The following is a 23,898-nucleotide window of genomic DNA, read 5'->3' as shown; positions in this document are numbered from 1 at the left end:
GCTCTAAAGATTGTTTTATTTCAATAAGCTTATCAGCTGGCCTGAATATTTTCTGACATGTTGCATAGTAATATCAGTGGTACTTATCTATGTACTGGCAGTATAGGTCACATGTCACAGATGTCTTTTAACATGTTTTATAAGATTTGTATTATTTTATTGTTGTATAATATTATTATTGTGTTAGTTTTGTGTTGTTTACTATGATTTGTTTGATATTGGCATTATGTATGTAAGATTGTTCTCCGCCTAGAACTATGAAGATAATGCAGCAGATATATCTTATGAAATAAATAAATAAAGCACTGGCTTTAGGCAACAGTCCAGAGGCTCGTGATGAAGCAGGGGTTCTCAACCCAGTCCCCGGGACACACCTAACCAATCAGGCTTTCAGGATGTTTGATTTCTATTGATAACCTTAAGAGTGGACTAACATGGCTACCACACTCCTCTACTTAGGATACCCACAAAAAACATGTATGAGACAGATTTACATACAATGGAGGTAGCACATGCAAATTTATCTCATGCATATTCATTGTGGATATCCTCATAACCTGACTAGTTGGGTTCATCCTAAGGACTGGATTGAGAACTGTAGTGATAAAGGATGCGTTTACTCACTAAGTCATGGCCTTTATTCCCAGTCCTTGAAGGCAACCAGTGGTTCACGTTTTTGAGATATCCTTAATAAATATGCATGAGAGAGATTTGGAGATAGAAAACATGTAAATCTTTCTTATGCTTATTCACTAGGAATATCCGGCAAATCTGACCTGCTGGTGGACCTCAAGGACTAGGAATGAATATCACTGCACCAAGTCAAGACTAACTTATCCCTGGCAGGGCTCCTGAGATGAGAGGAGGCATATGTCCCCTTTCCAGCCTTACATTATGGAAAGCAAATATACATCCTAAATATTGGGAAGTTACAGAGAAACAAGATCTGCCAAACACTGATGTGCACCATTCATGTCTTTAAATCCTCATTATTCCTTCTGTCTACTGAAAACTATCTGCGGATTTGCTCAGCATTGCACCAACTCCCATGAAAGCTTCAGGTTTACAGTTGCAACATCTAGAGCACCACAGCACACATCTGCATCAAAGGCAGAGATGAAGCCTTCATATATTTAAAACTCTCCAAGAAAAGACTTTCATTTGTGAAGTGAAATCTGGTTAAACACTGGTTCTCTCTCTGATGTTTAAAATCAGAATATGTAGAACTGATTAGACATCCAAGTCTATTGAGCCGGTATGTCAAGCTCCATCTCTGGCCATCTTCAAATCTAAGCTAAAAGCCCACCTTTTTGATGCTGCTTTTAACTCCTAACCCTTATTCACTTGTTCAGAACCCTTATTTTATTATCCTCACCTTAATATTCCCTTATCTCTTGTTTGTCCTGTTTGTCTGTCCTAATTAGATTGTAAGCTCTGTCAAGCAGGGACTGTCTCTTCATGTTCAAGTGTACAGCGCTGCGTACGTCTAGTAGCGCTATAGAAATGATAAGTAGTAGTGATGTAAAAGAATTTATTTCATTTTGGTAGTATCAAATTCCATGGAAAACCTCAATGGTTGGTTCTAGGACTCCGACTTCTCTGCATCCTCCCAGAATGAAACCACTTTAGAGAACAGATCTCCGACACGGTACATGAGCTGCGAAGTTTTTTCTGTCACGGAAGCCCTGTAAAAGACAGTAATTCCAGTTAGTCTGGAAGAGCTGGAAGGAACAACCATCCCTACAGAGCTTGCTTTAATTTCCTCAGTTCCTATATTTGCTTAGCAGGTTGGGAGTCCTGATACCAATGAGAACCCCAGCCAATAAAAACAAAGCCTACCATCCCCCCAAACAAATAACCCTCTCCAAACCCCCCATCCCCCTCCCTTCTCCCTTATAAGCCCACCCCTCTCCCCCCCCCACCCACTCTAATACCATCATACACAAAACAGAAAACCCCCAAAAGGTACTAAATGGGAATAATTAGAGGAACCAACCCACAATACCCAGTGAACCCCCCCCCCCAAATTCCAGACATCCCACAAACACACCCCTGACCCTAACCCGCTATTATACGCACAGTATTACATCCATCCACCAGCTATACATAACAATTGGTATCAAAGCCCAACATTACAACAGCTAGCCCCCTGGCCTAAAACCCGGGAAAATGCAAAGTAAACACCAAACATCGTGTCTTTAAGCCACTCCAGAGCAAGTTAGACTGGAACAGATGATTTCCTCGACTTTGGAGTAGCCTTTTTCCATTTCTGGAACTTGGCCTTCGTCGAAGGAGCCAAATCTGTTGGTGCACCACTACTGGGGGACAAACCAGCCGCATGCAGGATCTTCCAAGCTTCAGGGAGATGACGGACCCTACATAACATCCCCTCTATCGTGAAGCACAGGGCAAAGGGGAAAGCCCAACGATAGGAGATCTTCTCTTTCACCAAAATGTCCAGAACTGGCTTCATAGCATGTCTCTGGGCGAATGTAAACAGGGAAAGGTCCTGGTAGACAGACACTTTAGCCTCATTGTAATCCAAAGATGAAAGCTGGCGGGAACGCACCAGCAACCGTTCTTTCAAAGCATAAGAAGTAAACCTCACTATGATATCTCTAGGTCTGTTTTCCAGAGGTTTCCCAAATGCCCTATGTGCTCTTTCAATTTCCATTCCTCCTGCTTCCAACTCCTCGCCCAAAGTTTTAACACACATCAAACGAACTATGGCGGGGACACCTTTCGCATCGCCATTTTCGGGCACCCCACGAAACTTCAGGTTGTGCCTGCGTCCACGATTTTCTAGGTCATTGACCTTATATTGAAGCTCCTCGTTCTGAGCAACCAACTGGGAGATTCGGGAATCAATTGCAGAAACATGTTCCACCTGCTCGTCCGCCCGCTCCTCCAGGTCCTCCACCCGACCTCCAAACTCCCTTATGTCCAAACATATAGCGTCAATGCACTCGAGAATTTCCTCTTTTTAAGCCTTTATCTCAGCACGAATCTCAGCCAAACATTTTGTTAATTCCTTCGGGAAATTCACTTTTGAAGTTGTGGGCTGCGGTTCAACCAGAGAAGACGCCGAGTCCGAGTCAGAGGAGCGACCGGGGGCGGGGGACGCATGGCGTGCAGGTCCTTTTCCCGCTTGCCTGGCAGAATGTCTCTCAGCCTCCTTACGCTGCGACGAAGGAATTTTACTCATCTCCAAGAGTAAGTTTCAGACACCCACTTAGGATAATGCTGGGCCCAAATGAACGGTGGATGAGGATGGATTTTGCTAAAAAAGACAGGAGAATGTGAGAGCTAGATTTTCAGGCGTCCATCAGGCACTGTGACGTCACTTCCTCTCTCAGATTTTTGCAATTTTTAGTTGTAGATAGTGCAGATTTTGTAAACCTTTTACAAAGAGAGGTGATTTTGAACACCAGAGAAGTAAGCACTAGTCCTTTCTCAAACCAGTGATGTAACCACCAGTTGGCCCAGATGGGTCAGGACCCACCCACTTTGGGCTCAGGCCCACCTAAAATTGGTGCTTTTGGTGTTGCTGGTGAGGATCCCCAAGCCCTGCCAGTGCCAGCCAAAAACCTCCTTCCAGCCAAAACTCTTCTGACCTGGGCAGCCAGAGGTATTATTCGCAAACCATCACTGGCAACCCCCCTGGCTCCCCCCCCCCCCCCATACATACTCAGTTTTTGCACATGCAAGAAAACTGAGTATGTGTGGGGGCCAGCGTTGGTAACAACTCAGGAACAATGTCACTGACTACCCAGGTAGAGTTCTGGCTGGGAGGAGGTCTTCGGCTGACGGGACTTGGGGATCCTCACCAACTCAGGTATATCTATTTTGAATTTGGGTGGGTGCCAGGAGGGGGTAGAGGCGAGGAGAGCTGGGGCAGAGAAAAAATTTTTATGCCTACCCTAAGTTAGCTATCTGGCTACTCCACCACCTCAAACACGCCTCTACGCCCCAAGTCTACCCATGAAGTTAGTTGAGGGTTATGCATGACCTGAACCATCCCAGGTATATAAAATTATACATGTATATGTTATAAAATAGAGAATGCACACATACATTGAAGGACCATCTAGAACACACCCAGTACAAGCCCCCTTGAAATTTGTGTGCAGCCATCTAGATCTTTAAATAGCACCTTGTCTAAAATTGATGGGCCTGATACAGACCTGCCAAGTCTCCCGCATTCCCGCTTTGGCGGGTCCTCTCCCACACTCCCGTCAAAGCGGGAAAGTCTCCCGCTGAGACACTGCTGGTCAGATCGCTTTTCCCCCACTGCTGTTGTTCTCCCAGTGAGCAGCAGCGGCGGCAAAACAACTCCTGCCTCCTGCTTCCCCTTCCACCCAGTATCTGTTTCCTGGCCCCTGCTGCTTCTCCTGTTGGGCAACAGCAGCCGCAACAAAAAAAAAAGCAAGCGTGGGGCCGCAGCAGCCTTCAGTCATGTGCTGTCGGCTCTGCTGCTCCTCCTTCCTCTCTCTGCCCCTAACTTCCTGTTCTGGAGGCAGAGAGAGGGGAGAGGGCGGGACAGCCGACAGCCCATAGGTGAAGGCTACTGCGGGCCCACGCTTGCCTTCTTTTTGTTTGTTTGTTAGCTTTTTTTGTCGCAGCCACTGCTGCCCAACAGGAGAATCAGCAGTAGCCAGGAAACGGATACCAGGTGGAAGGGGGAGCAGGAGGTAGAATGGAGAGAGTGGGGAGGAAATGATAGAGTGAAGACCCTGGATAGAAGAGGGGTACAGAGAGAGAGAGAGAGAGAGAGAGAGAAAGAAAGAGATGAGTGGAATAGAAGAGGGGTACAGAGAGAGAGAGAGATGAGTGGAAATATAGAGAAGGACAGGACATGGAAAAGGGCTGAAGAGAGAGAGAAGCTGCTGGAGAGAAGGATGGAACAAAGGAGGATCCTGGCTGGACAGACGGCAAGAGAAAGAGGGGAGATGCTGGATGAAAGAAGGGAGAGAAGGGGAAGACGCTGGAAGGATGAGAGCAGAAAGAGGGAAGCTGGAAGGAAGAGTAGGGACAGAAATAGGAGAGACACTGAAGGATGAAGAGAGAGAGAGGGGACATGATGAATGGAAAAGGGTAGAGAGAGAAACTGGATGGATGGAAAGAAAGAGATAGAGAGAGACACTGGATGGAAGGATCGGGAGAGGGGATAGACGTTGGATGGAAGGATCGGGAGAAGGGGTAGATATTGGATGGAAGGATGAGAGAAAGAGAGAAGATGGATAGAAGGATAGGGAGACAGGGAAGATGCTGGATGGAAGGATAGGGAGAGAGGGAAGATGCTGGATAGATGGATAGGGAGAGAAAGGGGAGATGGATGAAAGGATGCAGAGAGAAAGGGGGAGAGACTGGAAGGATGTGGAGAGAGAGTAGTGAAAGACTGGAGAATAAGAGGAAGGGGCATGGGGAGAACAAGGGTGAGGAAAAGACGAAAAGCCATAGGTAGATGAAGTTAAAAGAAGGAAATTAAAGAATGGATAGTAATAATTAATTACATCTGGACAGAGACCTTAAATGCAAATTTTGTGACTCCGTTTGGGGTCCCGACCCACAGTTTGGGAAGCTCTGCGCTATTGCTCTATATGCTGTACCTTTGAGCAGAGGCGTAGCCAGACCTCGCAGTGGGAGGGGGCCAGAGCCTGAGGTGGGTCTGCCACTCAGTTTCACTAAAAGGAGCATGCCGGACATGAGGGGAAACTATCCAAAGCAGATCTGGGCTGCTTCAGGGGCTAAAAGACAAAATAATAAATAATAAGTAGTAGATCTTAACATCTAGATAATAAAAATAGCATAATAACATAGAAATTACATAAATTAAAAAAGTAAAAAAATAAGGTGACATTAAAAATATAGTCACGTATAAATTTGTAACATCAAGAACCAGATGACATTAAAAATATGATCACATATAAATTTATAACATTAAAATCTATAACATCAAAATCCCACAGACTCACTATTCATGAATGAATAGGTATGATTTCTCACAGAGTGGACAGCTGAGTTAGATAGTCAGAGATTGCAGACATCATGTATATTGATCACAAGTGGTTAATATATCCACAACATACATATGTAATTTCTATGTTATTATGCTATTTTTATTATCTAGATGTTAAGATCTACTACTTATTATTTATTATTTTGTCTTTTAGCCCCTGAAGCAGCCCAGTTGGGCAAAACACGGCCTGTGTCGGGCTACTGTATGCATATTTTAACTTTTGTTATATCAATAAAATATATTTTGGTTTATTAACGATCTGCTTTGTATAGTTTCCACCTTGGAGTTTGTGGATCGTCTGCCCCTTTGTTTTCTTGGACATGAGGGGAGGACAGAGCAGAGCAGGCAACGCAGCGCAGCGGCGCCGGAGACCAGCGCTGGATAACGCTTTAGCTGGTAGGGGTTCGGGACCCCCGCCAGCAAAACCAGGGGCCCAAAGGAAATTTGGGGGGCCCAGGCCCCCATGGCCCCACATAGTTACGCCACTGTCTTTGACACCAACTGGATTTTCCATGTTTGGTCATGCTTCAGATTCAGTTGATAAATCAAAATCTCCCCCCACCCATGGCAATTCTTTTCCTGCCCACACCACCACTAGGGCAAGTACTCCCAGGCCACGCCCCTCCGGTAGAGACTGAGTCCCACCAGGCCGGTCACCTGCCCTCCCTAGGCCTACCTTTAAATGCCCTAATTGTCTTGTGGCCTCTTTCCCAGTCAATCCCCAATCACTGCCAGTTCCTCAGTCAAAATGGCTGCTAAGACTGCCCTGAGAGGTCCCAGCAGCCATTTTGAGATTGGAATCTGCATGGGCAGGAGCTACAGGGATGCTTTTGCTCATGCCAGTTCCAATCTCAAAATGGCTGCCAGGACCTCCTCCAGCAGTCTAGTGAGGCTGCTGCGGGAAGTCTCGGCAATCATTTTGACTAAGGAACTGGCAGGGGCAGGAGCGACTGGGGATCACTTCTTCCTGGAAGAGGCCACTAGACCACCAGGGCATTTAAAGGTAGGCCCAGGGAGGATGGTAGGGATAGTGGTCAGGGAGGCCTAGGAGGACCTACAAGGACCCGCTCTCTGCCAGAGGGGGAGGTCATAGGCATCAGAACAGGGAGAATCATGGGTGTCATGGCACCCCCAAATTACTGTTCCAAGTGTACCCTACTAGGGACCAAACTGCAAGATCGGTTGCTACTACGCTGTGGAAAAACTTCAGCTGCCATTATGGGTTTCCAAAACAGATCCATAGCGACCAAGGGGCCAACTTTGAATCTGAACTTGCTCTGAACTATGCAGAATAACAGGTACCAAATCCAGAACTACCCCATACCATCCCCAGGGAAATCCAGTAGATCGTTTCAACCAAACTTTAGTAGATATGCTGGGCACACTGGAGGATAAGCGTAAAGAACATTGGAGGAAATATGTTCAGCCACTTGTGCATGCTTACAATTGTACTCGTAATAACAGCATGGGAGCTTCTCCATTCTCATGTTTGGAAGGGAACCACTTCCAAAAGACTTATGCTTTGGCATCAGCCCAGTTGGCCACAACCCTAGAACTCATCATCAGTATGTGAAGGAGTTACATCAGAGGCTAAAGTATACTTATCAATTAGCTACTCAAGAAGCCAAGAAGCATCAATTAGCCAACAAACACCGATGAAAAGGTGATGCCATCTTCAGTAATTATTAAAAAATTCAAAAACACTAAGATGGAGTCAGCAGTCCAGCAGCAAGAGGGGTGTTATCCAGTCTTTTGCATTAAGTGTCACATGTATGATTATCTCCCAGTTGGTGAGATGTCATATGTGTGTGCCCGATGCAAAGAGCTCCTAGCTCTCAGAGAACATGTCTGTTCTCTTGAGGCTAGAGTGGCAGACTTGGTGGAGCTGAGGGAGACAGAGAGGTACATAGAGGAGACCTACAGGGATGTTGTAGAAAAGTCCCCCCTCCAGTCTGGTAGCCCCTGTGCTACCTTGGAGAAGGGAGGTCTCCTAGAAGGAGAGCATTACCCTGGTGAAGTAGGAAGTACTCCTGTAGCCAGGACCTGCCCACCAGGGGATGTACTATCAATTCACATGGAGGATATGTCTCCAAGTGTTGCCTGGGAGAGAGGGGTTAGGACATCTGTTGTAGTTGGTGATTCAATCATTAGGCATATAGATAGCTGGGTGGCTGGTGACTTGCCTGCCTGGTGCGAAGGTGGCGGGCCTCATGCGTCACCTAGATAGGATTTTAGATAGTGCTGGGGAGGAGTCAGCTGTCTTGGTACATGTGGGTACCAATGACATAGGAAAATGTGGACGAGAGGTTCTGGAAGCCAAATTTAGGCTCTTAGGTAGAAAGGTCAAATCCAGAACCTCTAGGGTAGCATTTTCTTCCACTGCTTCACTACTATGGCACTTCTCCGCCATTTTTTGAGAAGTGCCATAGTAGTGAAGCGGTGGAAGTTTGGCTCGAGTGGAGCATGGTTGGACTCTTGGAGATAGTGACATTCACCTTGATTTCCCCTGACGCAGCCTAGAAAGGTGAAACAGGGTACCTAGAAAGGTGAAACAGGGTATCCCCTGTTGGGATCTACAGAGTTGCAGTTCGCAGAGAACGCTTGACGCTGAAGGCAACTGATGGTGCAAATAAGTACCACTATGTGGACTTTAATATTTGGCTTCACTTCAATTATTCTGTATCTATAGAAGGTATTTGTCATATTTCTATGAAAGAAATCCGAGTGTAGTTGTTTTATGACTTATGATTAAATGGAGCCTCCTACAATTCTGAAGGCTTGGTCCTTGCAAATAGGAGTGACTCTGGTATTCACTGAGGTCTTGTTTCTCCACTTACGTGATATGGTTAGTTTATATGGGCTTTAAATGACATCCCTAGAGATACAGAATATAAGAGTAGAAAATTAAGCTTCTAGATTGTGATTTCAATTACCCCAATATTGACTGGATAAATGTAACATTGGGGCACGCTAGGGAGGTAAAATTCCTTGATGAAATCAAGGACTGCTTTATGGAGCAGCTGATACAGCAGCCGACGAGAGAAGTAAAAATTCTAGACCTAGTCCTTAGTGGAGCGCATGATCTGGTGCGAGAGGGAATGGTACTGGGGCCGCTTGATAACAGTGATCATAATATGATCGGATTTGATATTAGCTTTGAAGTATACATAGGAAATCAAATACATTAGCGTTTAACTTTAAAAAAGGAGACTATGATAAAATGAGAAGAACGGTGAAAAAAAAACTTAGAGCGGCTGCGAGGGTCAAAAATTTACATCAGGTGTGGATACTGTTCAAAAACACCATCCTGGAAGCCCAGGCCAAATATATTCCGCATATTAAAAAAGGAGGATAGAAGACCAAACGACAGCTGGCATGGTTAAATAGTGAGGTGAAGGAAGCTATTAGAGCTAAAAGAAAATCCACCAGAAAATGGAAGAAGAAACTGACTGAAAATAATAAGAAACAGCTTATGGAATGTCAAGTCAAATGCAATGCGCTGATAAGGAAGGCTAAGAGGGACTTCGAAAAAAAGATTGCGTTGGAGGCCAAAACACATAGTAAAACATTTTTTAGGTATATTAAAAGCAGGAAGCTGGCAAAAGAATCGGTTGGACGCTAGATGACCGAGGAGTAAAAGGGGCGATCAAGGAAGACAAAGCCGTAGCGGAGAGATTAAATGAATTCTTTGCTTTGGTCTTCACCGAGGAAGATTTGGGTGGGATACCAGTGCCAGAAATGGCATTCGAAGCTGACGAGTCGGAGAAACTTAATGAATTCTCTGCAAACCTGGAGGATGTAATGGGGTGGTTCTACAAACTGAAGAGTAGCAAATCTCCTGGACCAGATGGTATTCATCCCAGAGTACTGATAGAACTGAAAAATGAACTTGCAGAACTATTGTTAATAATATGTAATTTATCCTTAAAATCGAGAGTGGTACCGGAAGATTGGAGGGTGGCCATTATAACGGCGATTTTTAAAAAAGGTTCCAGAGGAGATCCGGGAAATTATAGACCAGTGAGTCTGATGTTGGTGCCGGGCAAAATGGTACAGACTATTATAAAGAACAAAATTACAGAGCATATTCAAAAGCATGGATTAATGAGACAAAGTCAACATGGATTTAGTGAAGGGAAATCTTGCCTCACCAATCTACTACATTTCTTTGAAGGGGTGAACAAATATGTGGATAAAGGTGAGCCGGTTGATATTGTGTATCTGGATTTTCAGAAGGCGTTTCACAAAGTACCTCATGAAAGACTCCAGAGGAAACTGGAGAGTCATGGGATAGGAGGTAGTATTCTATTGTGGATTAAAAACTGGTTAAAAGATAGAAAACAGAGTAGGGTTAAATGGTCAGTATTCTCAATGGAGAAGGGTAGTTAGTGGCATTCCCCAGGGGTCTATGCTGGGACTGCTGCTTTTTAACATATTTATAAATGACCTAGAGATGGGAGTAACTAGTGAGGTAATTAAATTTGCTGATGACACAAAGTTATTCAAAGTCATTAAATCGCGGGAGGATTGTGAAAAATTACAAGCGGACCTTACAAGACTGGGAAACTGGGCGTCTAAATGGCAGATGTCGTTTAATGTAAGTGCAAAGTGATACATGTGGGAAAGAGGAACCTGAATTATAGCTACTTCATGCAAGGTTCCACGTTAGGAGTCATGGACCAAGAAAGGGATCTAGGTGTTGTCGTTGATGGCACGTTGAAACCTTCTGCTCAGTGTGCTGCTGCCACTAAGAAAGCAAATAGAATGCTAGGTATTATTAGGAAAGGAATGGAAAACAAAAATGAGGATGTTATAATGCCTTTGTATTGCACCATGGTGCGACCTCATCTCGAATACTGTGTCCAATTCTGGTCGTTGTAGCTCAAAAAAGATATAGTGGAATTAGAAAAGGTGCAGAGAAGGGCGATGAAAATGATAAAGGGGATGGGACGACTTCCCTGTGAGGAAAGGCTAAAGCGGCTAGGGCTCTTCAGCTTGGAGAAAAGGTGGCTAAGGGGAGATATGATAGAGGTCTATAAAATAATGAATGGAGTGGAACGGGTAGATATGAAACATCTGTTTACACTTTCCAAAAATACTAGAACTAGGGGGCATGTGATGAAGCTGCAATGTAGTAAATTTAAAACGAATCGAAGAAAATATTTTTTCACTCAACGTGTAATTAAACTCTAGAATTCATTGCAATAAATGTGGTAAAGGCGATTAGCTTAGTGGAGTTTAAAAAAGGTTTGGATGGCTTCCTAAAGAAAAAGTACATAGACCATTATTAAATGGACTTAGGGAGAATCCACTATTTCTGGGATTAGCAGTATAGAATGTTTTGTATTTTTTGGGATCTTGCCAGGTATTTGTGATCTGGATTGGCCACTGTTGGAAACAGGATGCTGGGCTTGATGGACCTTTGGTCTTCCCAGTATGGCAATACTTATGTACTTATGTAGGGTGACAGAGTACTGTTAAAAATGTGAAATTGAGGGGCAAACACAAATTGGCTGATAGGTGGGAGCATTTTGTATACACCGTGGTGAAACAAATAGAAGAACTACCAGTCTATGTAGTGAAAGAACTCTGCACAGAGATCCACTGCGGCCTTGTGGATTTATTTCAGGTAGAGAAGAAACCGAGATCACCCATACATCGCCCAGTGCCAACAAACGACTGAAGATAAGGTGGATGGGTGAAATGGATAATGACAAGAATGAATTCAGTATTGAGGAGCACCAAGATCCAATTGAATCAGGAGACAACAAGCATACAGATGGGACTCAGTTGAGTAGTGAATTAAATTTAAGCGCGGAAGAGTTTTGTCCCAAATCAAAGGATACAGATATTGCAACCACATCTCAGGATGGCACAGGTATCTGGGGAGGTATAAGTAATGAGGGACATGATGCCCCCATATTAGACAAATAGGATAGTTCCAACAAGTCCATGGACGAGGATGGGCTGCCATCACCACTACCCCAGAGATCAAAACGAGAGAGAAAACTGCCAAGTAGATTTGATGTTTTTCTATGAAGTCTGTCAGAAGGATGTCTAAATCTCAAGGGGGGATGCCAGAGGTGTCTTCAAGGTGGGACTTGGGCATTCCTAAGACTTAGACGTCTTTCAGCCATAATGGAACAAAACAAAAACATCCAAGATGTTTTGAGCTAGACCTGTTTTTATGATGAATAGCTGCAGTGGCAATTGAACCCACTTCCCAAGGATCAAAGCTTGCTGCATTAACCACTAGGTTACTCCTCTACTCCACACAAGAGGTGCCCCAAATGACCAGATGACCACTGGAGGAAATCGGGGATCACCTCCCCTTACTCCCCCAGTGGTCACTATCCCCCTCTCACCCCAAAAAAATGTGATTAAAACTATTACTTGCCAGCCTCAGATGTTATACTCAGGTCCATTAGAATAGCATGCAGGTCCCTGGAGTAATCTAGCAGTGGTGCAGTGCACTGCAGACAGGTGGACCCAGACTTCTACCTCCCCCTACTTGTTACACTTGTGGAGGAAACTGATCCCTCCAAAACCCACCAGAAACCCACTGTACCCACATATAGGTGCTCCATTCACCTGTAAGGGCTATGGTAGTGGTGTATAGTTGGGGGTAGTGGGTTTTGGGGTTCTTTTTTGGGGGGGGGGGGCTCAGCAGATATGGTAAGGGAGCAATGGTGAGATGTGTACCTGGGAGCATTTTATAAAGTCCACTGCAGTGTTCCCAAGGATGCCCTATTGCTTTCCTGGGATGTCACTTTTCCAATGTTCTACCTGATGCCAAGCTTTCTATTTTTTTCATCTGAGCCTTGTGTCCATTGTTTATCATTAGATTTGGGCTTTGAATTCAGATCTATAGATGAAAAGGAGGTCTCATTACATATATCTAAATACCAGATTGCTATTTTTCCATACTTCATAGCAAGAGTGTACATTCCCTAATTACCTGTCCCAATGCAACTGAAGCTTTTACCTCCTCAGTGCATGTAAATGGTTTCATCCCTGTGTGGATTCTCTGATGCCATGTGAGGCTTTCTGTCCAACCAAAGCTTTTACCACACTCAGGACATGTAAATGGTTTCACTCCTGTGTGTATTCTCTGGTGCATTGTGAGGTTTACAATCACTGAAGAAGACAAACCTCCGCAATGGTAAAACCAAGAGAAAGGCACAGTGAAGGTGACAAGGTGGATGATGTCGATGAAACTACTATTGGGCTCAAAAAAAGTTCACAGCAAGAATTTATTGATAAAGACTGGAAGCTTCCTCCACTGGTGGTTGAGTCCAGTCTTTATCAATAAACTCTTGCTGTGAACTTTTTTTGAGTCCAGTAGTAGTTTCATCGACATCATCCACCTTGTCACCTTTGCATTGTGAGGTTTACCTTCTGACCAAAGCTTTTACCAGACTCTGTACATGCAAATGGCTTCTCTCAAGTGTGGACTTTCTGATGCACTTTGAGATTTACGTTACAACCAAAGCTTTTACCACACTTAGAACATGTGAATGGTTTCACTCTATTGTGGATTTTCTTGTGTATTTTGTACGTTTTGCATTTGGACGGTTTTTGTTTAAAAATGGATCCAAAAAAAGACGTCCAAATCACAAGACTAGGGTTACCATATTTGCGGAGACAAAAAAGAGGACAGAAAAAATAAAAATGCTAAAGAAATATTTAATTGTAGTTAATGAACACACATCAATGTGACTTACTTACAATACAGCAGTAGACATCTACTTTTCAAGAAATTTTAGATTTGAATTTGACTGAGTCTGAGGCTGAGCCTAAGCGTATTTATCATAAGAACGCATATCACTTTGACTGGCTTCTGAGAGACTTGTGAAAATCTTTGCATGCCATATGCTTAAAATCGAGCTGCATGAACAAAATTCCTTTGACAGATTCAACCAACAGGGGAGCAGAGAGGGGATCAGAATTGCATTTCTCTCTCTTTAGCACCCCCATGTGTCCAGACTGCTTAATATTTATTTAATTATTTATTTAGATTTTGCTCACACCTTTTTAAGTAGTAGCTCAAAGTGAGTTACATTCAGGTATACTGGATATAATAGGCCAGAGATGGTTTCTCTCATTATATGGGTAGATGTGTTGGTCATAGGCACATAAAAGAAAAAGAGGACATTTCCCTAAAAATTAAAAATCCTGGGTCTCAGACCCTTGGGATACGGAATCAAGATGGCGTTCTGAGCAGTAGTGTGGACACGACGCTTTGTAGGCTGTCGAGTAATCTGCCTTGTGGGCTCCATTTACTGTCCGAGAGACGGGGAAGCGGAAGGGGAAAACTGCGGCACCTACCTCCCTGGTCCCGCAGTCAACGCCATCCACCCGCCAGACAACTCTCGACAGCTTTGGCATCGCCTCCCAGGTTCAACGGATTTCCGCATCGACTAGCCCTGCTCTTTTGGGAGCGGAGCGCAGCATAGAGGGAGTCTCATTGATAACCCTACACAAGACGTCCATAATATTTTCAAACATAAAAGATAGACGTCTATCTTTTTCGAAAATGACCTTCTTTCCTGTTCAGAATTTGGATGTTTTTTGTAAAACGTCCAAATTCTGATTTAGACGTTCTATCGAAACTGCCCCTCCATTTACCCGTGGAGGGGCATAATCGAACGGGGCACCCATGTTTTCCTGAGGATGTCCTCGCAGGACGTCCCCGTGAAGGGGCAGGGCAACCCATATTATCGAAACAAGATGGGCAGCCATCTTTTGTCTCGATAATACGGTCGGGGACACCCAAATCTCAACATTTAGGTCGACCTTAGAGATGGTCGCCCTTAGAGATGGTCGTCCCCGATTTTCAGTGATAATGGAAGCCGAGGACGCCCATCTCAGAAACGACCAAATCCAAGCCATTTGGTCATGGGAGGAGCCAGCATTCGTAGTGCACTGGTCTCCCTGACATGCCAGGACACCAACCGGGCACCCTAGGGGGCACTGCAGTGGACTTCAGAAAAAGCTCCCAGGTGCATAGCTTCCTTATCTTGTGTGCTGAGCCCCCCAACCCCCCCAAAACCCACTCCCCACAACTGTACACCACTACCATAGGGATGAAGGGGGGCACCTACATGTGGGTACAGTGGGTTTGTGGTGGGTTTTGGAGGGCTCACATTTACCACAAGTGTAACAGGTGGGGGGGGGGGGGGCCTGGGTCCGCCTGCCTGAAGTGCACTACAGTACCCACTAAAACTGCTCCAGAGACCTGCATATTGCTGTCATGGAACTGAGTATGATATTTGAGCCTGAAAGTATATTAGCAACAATCATGCCAAAGAAATCCACTTGAAGTGTGCACAATGATGCAATTATTAACTGTATTGAAGGCAGTAACAGCTAAGTAACAGAACTAATCTGTAGGTCATGAATTAAGCACCTGTCAGGAATGTCAGGCTTTAGGGGGTAGAGGGTGACCATGTAACCCACTGTTACTGACCATGCTGTGCAACTACAACATTTGAGTACTGTCTTTTTAAGGGCTGCTGAGGATTGTGGGAGATTTCAAGCAAGCTGTAAGAGAAATTTGTTGTTCTCCAAAGACAAGCAGGCTGATATTCTCACAAGTGGGTGACGCCACGTCGGCCCCGGAGGATTTTAAAGCAAAATCTAAAAATCTCTTTTACGGCGTTCCGTCGCGCGAGCGATCGCACTGCGCATGTGCGCACACCTCTTCCCGCTCGCTGTGCGGACACGCCCCTCAGTTTTTCTTTTTCCGCGTCTGAGGAGACACGGAGTTCGTTAGTGCTTCGTGTTTTCTTCAGGTCCTCGGAGTAAAATCTTTATTTTTTTCATTTGTACTTTTTCATGGCAGGCTCATTGTGGCTTATATATACAGGTACTTTTTGTACCTGGGGCAAGGAAAAGTTAAGTAATTGCCAGAGTCACAAGGGGCTGTGCCTGAAATGAAAATCAAAGCATATAAGCTTCTTTTTTTTCTTTTTTCTTATTAAAAGTGCTGGTAAATTGTTATCTGTGGGCTCTCTCTCGCCAGCAAAGTAAAACAAGCCCACATTTTTAGGATCCATTTGTTAAAGTCACAAAATTCTTTATAACTTAACAAATGGCTCTCGAGAGCTCTGATAGCCTGCTCCAGCACACCACTGTCTTTAAGCCTCACAAGTGGTGAAGGTGTATGTCACAGGAGAAAAGCAGGAACCTAAGCAGGTGCAAGCCTGGTCAGCCACTGAATGGGCAACCTGGTGACACAAAATCAGTGGTGTAACCTTTGAAGTGAGTCTCCACCCGCCTCGGCGCCTCCTGCTCTGCAGGTCATTCGGGCGCATCGGCGGATGTGTCTTGGGCCGGATCATCTCCCTGAGAAGTGCAAGTAGTGTCTCAAAGACGAGACGTATGCTACTTGCCAGGGATGCCCAAAGGAGATCAAATTTGGAGTCCGACAGAGACCGATGCACGCTGGGTACAGTTATGCATCGAGTGGGTCTCCACCTGCCTCGGCGCCTCCTGCTTGGCAGGTCATTCGGGCACATCAGCGGGTGTCGGTACCATCGGTGCCCAGAGCTTTGCTCCCTCTGTTATGGAGGTATCCGGACATCAGTCGGTGCCGAGAGCATTGCTCCCTCTGTTATGGAGGTATCCTGGCATCGGACGTCGATACCATCGGTACATCGGTACCAGATGTCATGGTTACCATCGGTACCAGGTATCATCGGTGCCATCGGTACCAGGTATCATGGGCACCATCGGTGCCGGGTATCATGGGTACCATCGGTACCATGCGTACCATCGGTACCAGGTATCATCGGTACCGTGGGTCCCATCGGTGCCAGGTATCATGGGCACCATCGGTACCATGGCGGTACCGGGTATCATGGGTACCATCGGTACCGTCGGTGCCATCGGTACCGGGTATCATGGATACCATCGGTACCAGATGTCATGGGTACCATCAGTACCAGGCATCATGGGCACCATCGGTACCAGATATCATCGGTACCATGGGTACCATCAGTACCAGGTATCATCGGTACCATGGCGGTACCGGGTATCATGGCTACCATCGGTACCGTCGGTGCCATCGGTACCGAGTATCAAACATCGGTACCAGGTATCATCGGTACCATGGGTACCATCGGTACCAGGTATCATCGGTGCCATCGGTACCAGATATCATGGGCACCATCGGTACCGGGTATCATGGGTACCATCGGTACCTTGCGTACCATCGGTACCGGGTATCATCGGTACCATAGGTCCCATCGGTACCAGGTATGGGTATGGATGCCATGGGTACCGTTGGTGCCGGGACCATGTGTACCATGGGTATTATCGGTACCATCGGTCCTCTCTTTGTATGGTCATCTGGCAGCATTTCCAGATTCTGCCCTCGGTTTTGGTACCATGGGTACCTTCGGATGCCATTGGTGCTAGCGCCTCCTGCGGCATCTAGCTTTTCACCTGGCATTAGATCTCTTTCACCGATGCTGCCTCCGGTATTGGTGTTAGCATCCTACTGGGTCGATTCTCCTTCACTGGAGTCGTCTGGAGAGTCAATTTCTCGACCCCGTCGTAGAGGTAACCGCGCCTCCATGTCGGACGGGTTTGAATCTGAGCTGCTCTGTTTGAGTAGTTAGCTCAATTCAATGATGGCTCATCTGATGAACATGAAAGTCATGGGGTTTTCTCTGCTGAGAATTCTCTAGATCTTCTATCTGTCTCGACACATTACAGTGGAGATTGTGAATCAGCCCAAGGCCCCAGATGCTCGAGGTCCTGGACTATCCATCTTCACCTGAGTCTTTTGCAGTGGATTCTGCTCTCAGAACAGATAGGAGTTCTAAGAACTTGCTTCGGCGCCCCCGGGGCCAGCGCATACAACCTTAGCCTAAAATCAAGTCCTGCCAGATCTTTACGAGCATTTCCACCGGAGTAGGCTAAACCTTTCACCAGGTGGTCAGGTAGCACACGGTGTGTCGCAGGTTCCTGTCCAAGGGCATTTTCGACACTTGTAACGTAACATCTAGATTTCTGCTCTAGGTACAGTGATGCGCAGACTCTCATGACTGTGTGCCTCTCACCTGGAGGAGGAGACTCAGCAGAAAATTGTAGATATTCTGTGCATACACTTCCTCATCTCGGAAGTTCTTTAAAGAGAAGAGTAGTTTTCCTTGTGCCTTAAGGGGTCGTACGTATACTCCTACTTCTCGACAGCCGGTTCAGGTTATGCCTCAGCACGCTCGTTCTAGTCAGCGGCATGCACCTAATCAGGCCCCTGCAGCTATTCTGCAGAAACCAGGGAGGGGTTTTTGACTGGCTCCAATTCAGCATAGCCACCATAAAAATAAAAAAAAATGTCCGTACCGGCCAATCTGCCTGTCGGGAGGGTAGTTTAAATTTTCTCCACCAAAGGTGATTTCTTTTATCCTCCAACCGGTGGGTTTTTCAAATAGTCCGGTTAGGATACATTCTCATCTGGAATCAAACCTTCCACATTGTTCATTGGGAGCTTAATCCTTTAGCTTCCATCACAAGTGGGTACTTGCAGAGGAACTCTGTGCCTTTCTCAGCGCCAATGCAGTCGAGCCCGTTCCACCAGGGCAAGAAGGGTTGAGATTCTATTCCAGGTCCTTCCTTGTGGGTTGCGTCCCATCATAGACATAAGGGGCCTAAACAGTTTTTGGTTCAGGATGCTTTCCCTGGGCATCCTTCTTTCCATACTTCAGGAAAACGATTGGTTATGCTCTCTGGACTTACACACTTTGCGTCCAGAGTATGTTTTTCCTAGTGCCTGGCTGTTGTTGCAGCGTATCTTTATGGACTGGGAGTGCATGTGTTCCCTTAACACGATGATTGCCCGTCTCAACAGATTACAGCACAGTAAATATTGAGACTTCTAGGCACATGGCTTCTACAGTTCACGTAACTCCCATGACACTTTTACACATGACATCCGCTCAGTGCATCCTAGCTTCCCAGTGGTATCAAGTTCAGGGTATCTAGAGGATGTGACCCAACTGTTCACCAGTTTTCGGAATTCCCTTCAGAGGTGGTTATTTCTCTCCATTTTGATTCTGAGGTGTCCCGTCCAACTTACTCAGTCAAAAGCTGACGAAGGTTGTATCCCTCCTGGCTATCCAACCAAATTATTTTAATTCAACCAAACAATCGGGTTGTGATGTACTCGATAACAAAGGAGTACTGGATCTTGCCCTCTGAGTCAGGATACCATGCAGATGTAGCGGTGGGCCCGCCAACGCAGCATGTTTTCTCCAAGCCACTTATCTAATTGGCGAAAACAGCGGTCTGGCCTACAGGCTGAGCAGAATAATGCTACAGTCATGGTTGTTGAGCATGCCTGTAGTTCGAAAGATCTTCCGGAAGTGAGTTACCCCCTCAGTGGATCTTTTTGCTACTTAGTCCAATCACAAAGTCCCTCAGTTCTGTTCCAGGCTGCAGGTTCACGGCAGGCTTCCATCGGATGCCTTTCTCCTTCTTTGGGGGACAGGTTTTCTGTATGTGTATCCTCCCATACATCTGGTGGAAAAGACTTTGCTGATTCTCAAGCAAGATTGTGGAGCCATAATTTTGATTGCTCCTTTCTAGTTGCATCATAAGGATTCCCTCTTCTTCTGGAGTTGGAATGTTTTCCAGCTCTCATTACACAGAACGAGGGGGCACTTCTACATCCCAGCCTCCAATCTCTGGCTCACATGGTCTGGATGTTGAGAGTGTGGATTTCGTTGAGTCTTCCAGAGAGTGTCTCCTGACTCTTGCTTGCTTCCAGAAAAGATTTCACAAAGAGGTGTTATTCTTTTTCATGGAAGAGGTTTGCCGTCTGGTGTGATAGCAAGGCCCTAGATCCTGCCTCTTGTCTTATACAGACCTTGCTTGAGTTCTTTCTACACCTGTCTGAGTCTGTCAGTATTCATCTTCGTGCAATAAGAGCTTATCATCAACGTGTAGAAGGTTGGCCTTTAGCTGTCCACTTCATGAGAGGTTTACTTCTCCCCCAATATTGAGAGAATTCCTTGTATGTGTCTAGGGGGGATTATTTCTGTTGGGCTTAGCACCCCCAATAATTTTGACAGTTGGCTCTTATGCTTCGGTCAAAGCCCCTATCTCTCCTTATCCAGTATCTTGGGGTCTCAATGTCGTTTTCATCCAGCTGCTGCAAGCTCAATTCGGGCCACTGGATTCCTGCCATCTGAAGTATTGGACCTGGAAGGTCGTTTTCCTTGGTGGCTGTTCCTTCAACTCGTAAGGTCGGTGAGCTTCAGACTCTAGTAGCTCAAGCGCCTTACCTTACTTCTCATCTTAACAGAGTAGTTCTCCGCATGCAGACAAAGTTCTTACTGGCGCTGGTATCAGAGTACCAGCTGGTCCAGTCAATTGTCTTGCCAACATTCTTTCTCCCTCATCTTACAAGCCCTGGCGAAAGCAAGCTGTGCCCAGTTGTTTATTTCTTTTAATGCCAGTTGCTGTCGGAAACCGCACCATTTCTTCTTGGCTAGCAGATTGCATCTCCTTCATTTTTGTCCAAGCTGGACTGACTCTAGAGGGCCATGTCATGGCTCACAAAATTAGAGCCATGGCTGAGTCGGTGGCTCATCTAAGATCAGTCACTATTGAAGAGATCTGCAAGGCTGCGGTGTGGTCATCAGTCCACACATTCACATTTCACTACTGCCTTCAGCAGGATAGCCGACGCGACAGTCGGTTTGGGCAGTCGGGGCTGCAGAACTTATTTGGGGTTTAGAATCCAACTCCAACCCTCCTAGGCCCATTTTTGTTCTGTTCCAGGCTACGCTCATTTAGATGTTTCTTCTTTTCAGGTCAATTTTTATTCTGGCCTCGCCGTTGCGAGACTCAATTGACCACTGTTTGTTGTGTTGTGTAAGCCTGGAAGCTAGGGATACCCCACTTGTGAGAATATCAGCCTGCTTGTCTTTGGAGAAAGAGTAGTTACTTACCTGTAACAGGTGTTCTCCGAAGACAGCAGGCTGCATATTCTCACAAACCCTCCCACCTCCCCTTTTGGAGTTGTCTCCTCCATCCTTTGGATTTAACTGAGGGGCGTGTCCGCACAGCGAGCGGGAAGAGGTGTGCGCACATGCGCAGTGCGATTGCTCGCGCGACGGAATGCCGTAAAAGAGATTTTTAGATTTTGCTTTAAAATCCTCCGGGGCCGACGTGGCGTCACCCACTTGTGAGAATATGCAGCCTGCTGTCTTCGGAGAACACCTGTTACAGGTAAGTAACTACTCTTTACTCATACTATCATACAGAGCAGTGTTGCCAGGTGGGCGGTTTTCCTGCCCAATTGGGCGGTTTTCCGCGACCCGCTGCGGGAAATTTTTGCCCACGGCGGGTTGCGGTTTTTTGGGCTTGTTTTGGGGTCTTTCGGCGGTTTTTTTAGCGGTTTTTCGGGCCACGGGGGCGAGGCTAGTGGCATATTGGACGGGGTTAGTGACATTTTGGGTGGGGCCGATGACGGGGGAGGTGGGGCCGGTGACGGAAGAGGCGGGGGCCGATGACGGCGGGGGCGGGGTTGATGATGGCGGGGGCGGGGTTGATGACGGCGGGGGTGGGGGTGTCAGGGGCGGGGTTTGACTTTGGGCGGGTTTTGGGCTGGTTTTGGGCTGGTTTGGGTGGGGAAAAAATTTTCCACCTGGCAACCCTGATACAAAGAGATTTTACCTTGCTGATAGGGTAAAAGATTAAATCTATTTTATAAACAAGGTAAGCAGCCCTCATCCATGTTATTGTTATTGATCTGTATTGAGAATTGATCATAAATGCTTTTTTAAAAAAAGTATTGTAATAATATTTTCTCGCTAGTCATCATTGCAACTTAATTCAGGCTGCTTAAATTGAGGTTATATATAACCAGTGCACTTAGTGAAAAAGGTGCCGGTACTCAAATGCTAGGCCACCCTTCAGGGGTAGGGGTAATCACTGAGGGACCCTCCCCACAATAGCCAGGCTCCCTGCAACCAGTCACAGAACCTATGACAAGGCAGAATTTGTGTGTAGAACCTGAGCTCTTTCATTAAAACTTGGGGACCATTGGTCAATTTTAGCAGACAATGGAAAAGGTGCCGGTACTCAGTACCCCCAAGTACCCCCTCAAAAAAAGCCCTGTATATAACTGTAAATTTGTACACTGCTATATTTGGAGATTTCAAGCAAGCTGTGAGAAAAAGAACTCTGCTACTCATAGAGAGAGATTTTACCGTGCTGATAGGGTAAAAGATTAATTAAATCTGTTTTATAAACAAGGGCTTGTGCCAGGGGCGTAGCTACGGATGGGCCCAGGCCCACCCAGTCTTGGTTCAGGCCCACCCCATTTGCTTGTCCTCCTCCAATCGGTGTACTGTGAGTACACTGCACAAAGTGCTGTGCTCTGCTGATCTGACCTCCGTTCGTCATGGCGCCTGTGTGCTTTGCTTTGCCTTGCTTTGCCCCCCAGGTCCCCCACAGGCTGCAGCATGCACGGACACTGGCGCCTCGTAGAAAAATCTGCCGCCAGTGCCGCTGCCGCGGTTTACAGAGATGCCGCCGCCGCACAAAAAAATCTGCCGCCAGTGCCGCTGCTGCGGTTCACAGATCCCAGCCCCGCACAGAAAAATCTGCCGCCAGTGCTGCTGCTGCAGCTCAGCTGAAGGGATCCCTCACTGTGCCACAGGCTGCCAGCAGTAGCTGGAGAAGCTATTGGGGCCTTGCTTCATCTTGCCCCTTGCTCAATCTGCGTTTGATTGAGTCCTGCAATCCTCTGCAGGCAGTACACTCCACTGCGGTCCCAGAGGCAGCACAGGGAGCACATGTGCACTGCTCTTTGAATCTGGCCCTGCCCAGGTAAAACAACAACAAAAGTTTTATATTTACAGTATAATGCTGGTGCTGGGCTTCTATGTGGGGGTGGGTTCTTCACTGCCTAGGGGAAAAAGGTATATTTAATCATTATATATACCTTTTTTTCCCTAGACAGTGAAAAGCCCACCCTCACCCAGAAACCCACTAACAATAAATTTTAATGTTGGGTTTCTGGATGGGGGTGGGCTCAGTCCCCAGTTTAAAATTTAAAAAAAAAGTTGTATATTTGTTCATGTTGGTGGGTTTTCGGGTGGGGATGGTCTCTGTAGTGCTCAGGTTAAAATAATGTTTCAAAAATATTTAACATAGGTGGGATGTTGATGTGCTTCAGGGTGGGTGGGAAGGAATACTGAGAAGGGCAGAGATGCCAAAACTGTGTGTGTGGGGGGGGGGGGAATGAGTAGGGAGTAGGACAGTGTTGATGCCTAGCTACAGGATGGATGGTGGGGAAGGGAAGGCTACAGGGATGGAAAGTGAGGAAGGGCTGATACTGGGCTATGGAGATGGATGGGGGGTTGGGAAGGGAAGGGCTGATGCCGAGCTATAGGACAATTTCTAATTTTTGGTCTTTTATTCTATAATTGATGAGTGTTGATTTTTGTTCTTCATGTGACCGAACAGGTGAGAGATTCTGCTGGCATGTGGTTTGTGTGGGGATCTATGAGTCTGACTTGTTTGGCTTTTCCAATGGGATGTGCATTGCTGTTGTGTATATTCACTGATGCAGTTTTAAAGGTACTGTTATTGGTACTCATGTTGAGAATTGGTGCTAAGGTTTGCGATACAGGCTCTAAGAAAATTCTTTGCAGGATTTAGTGTTAATTCACAAAGTACCTAGCGGTGAAGGGATTTTGTGTTATTGAGATGCTACCAGAATTTGAATACATTTTTCCTATGAAAAGCTGTAAGAGGAAACATTCTAGCTGTGTTCTGTATTCTACAGATTCCACAGTAGGTGGAAAAATATCTTGATGATGACAGTAGGATTTTTCTTATTTAATTAATGAGAAATCTTA

The 23,898-nt window shown here is 45.9% G+C and overlaps 1 protein-coding gene across 2 annotated transcripts in view; it reads right to left on the bottom strand.

The window, feature by feature from the left end:
* Nucleotides 1–1,514: 1,514 nt before the first annotated feature.
* Nucleotides 1,515–23,898, bottom strand: part of LOC115470634 (apovitellenin-1-like) — a 39,463-nt gene continuing 17,079 nt past the window's right edge. For both annotated transcript variants that reach the window (XM_030203969.1, XM_030203970.1), the window contains exon 4: nucleotides 1,515–1,685. In XM_030203969.1, coding sequence (XP_030059829.1) covers nucleotides 1,583–1,685 — 103 coding nt within the window. In that variant the 3' untranslated portion in view covers nucleotides 1,515–1,582. The remainder of the gene's footprint in view (nucleotides 1,686–23,898) is intronic.

This window comes from Microcaecilia unicolor, chromosome 5 (assembly GCF_901765095.1).
Source record: "Microcaecilia unicolor chromosome 5, aMicUni1.1, whole genome shotgun sequence".
Lineage (NCBI taxonomy): Eukaryota > Metazoa > Chordata > Amphibia > Gymnophiona > Siphonopidae > Microcaecilia > Microcaecilia unicolor.
This window is presented reverse-complemented; position numbering and strand designations above follow the sequence as displayed.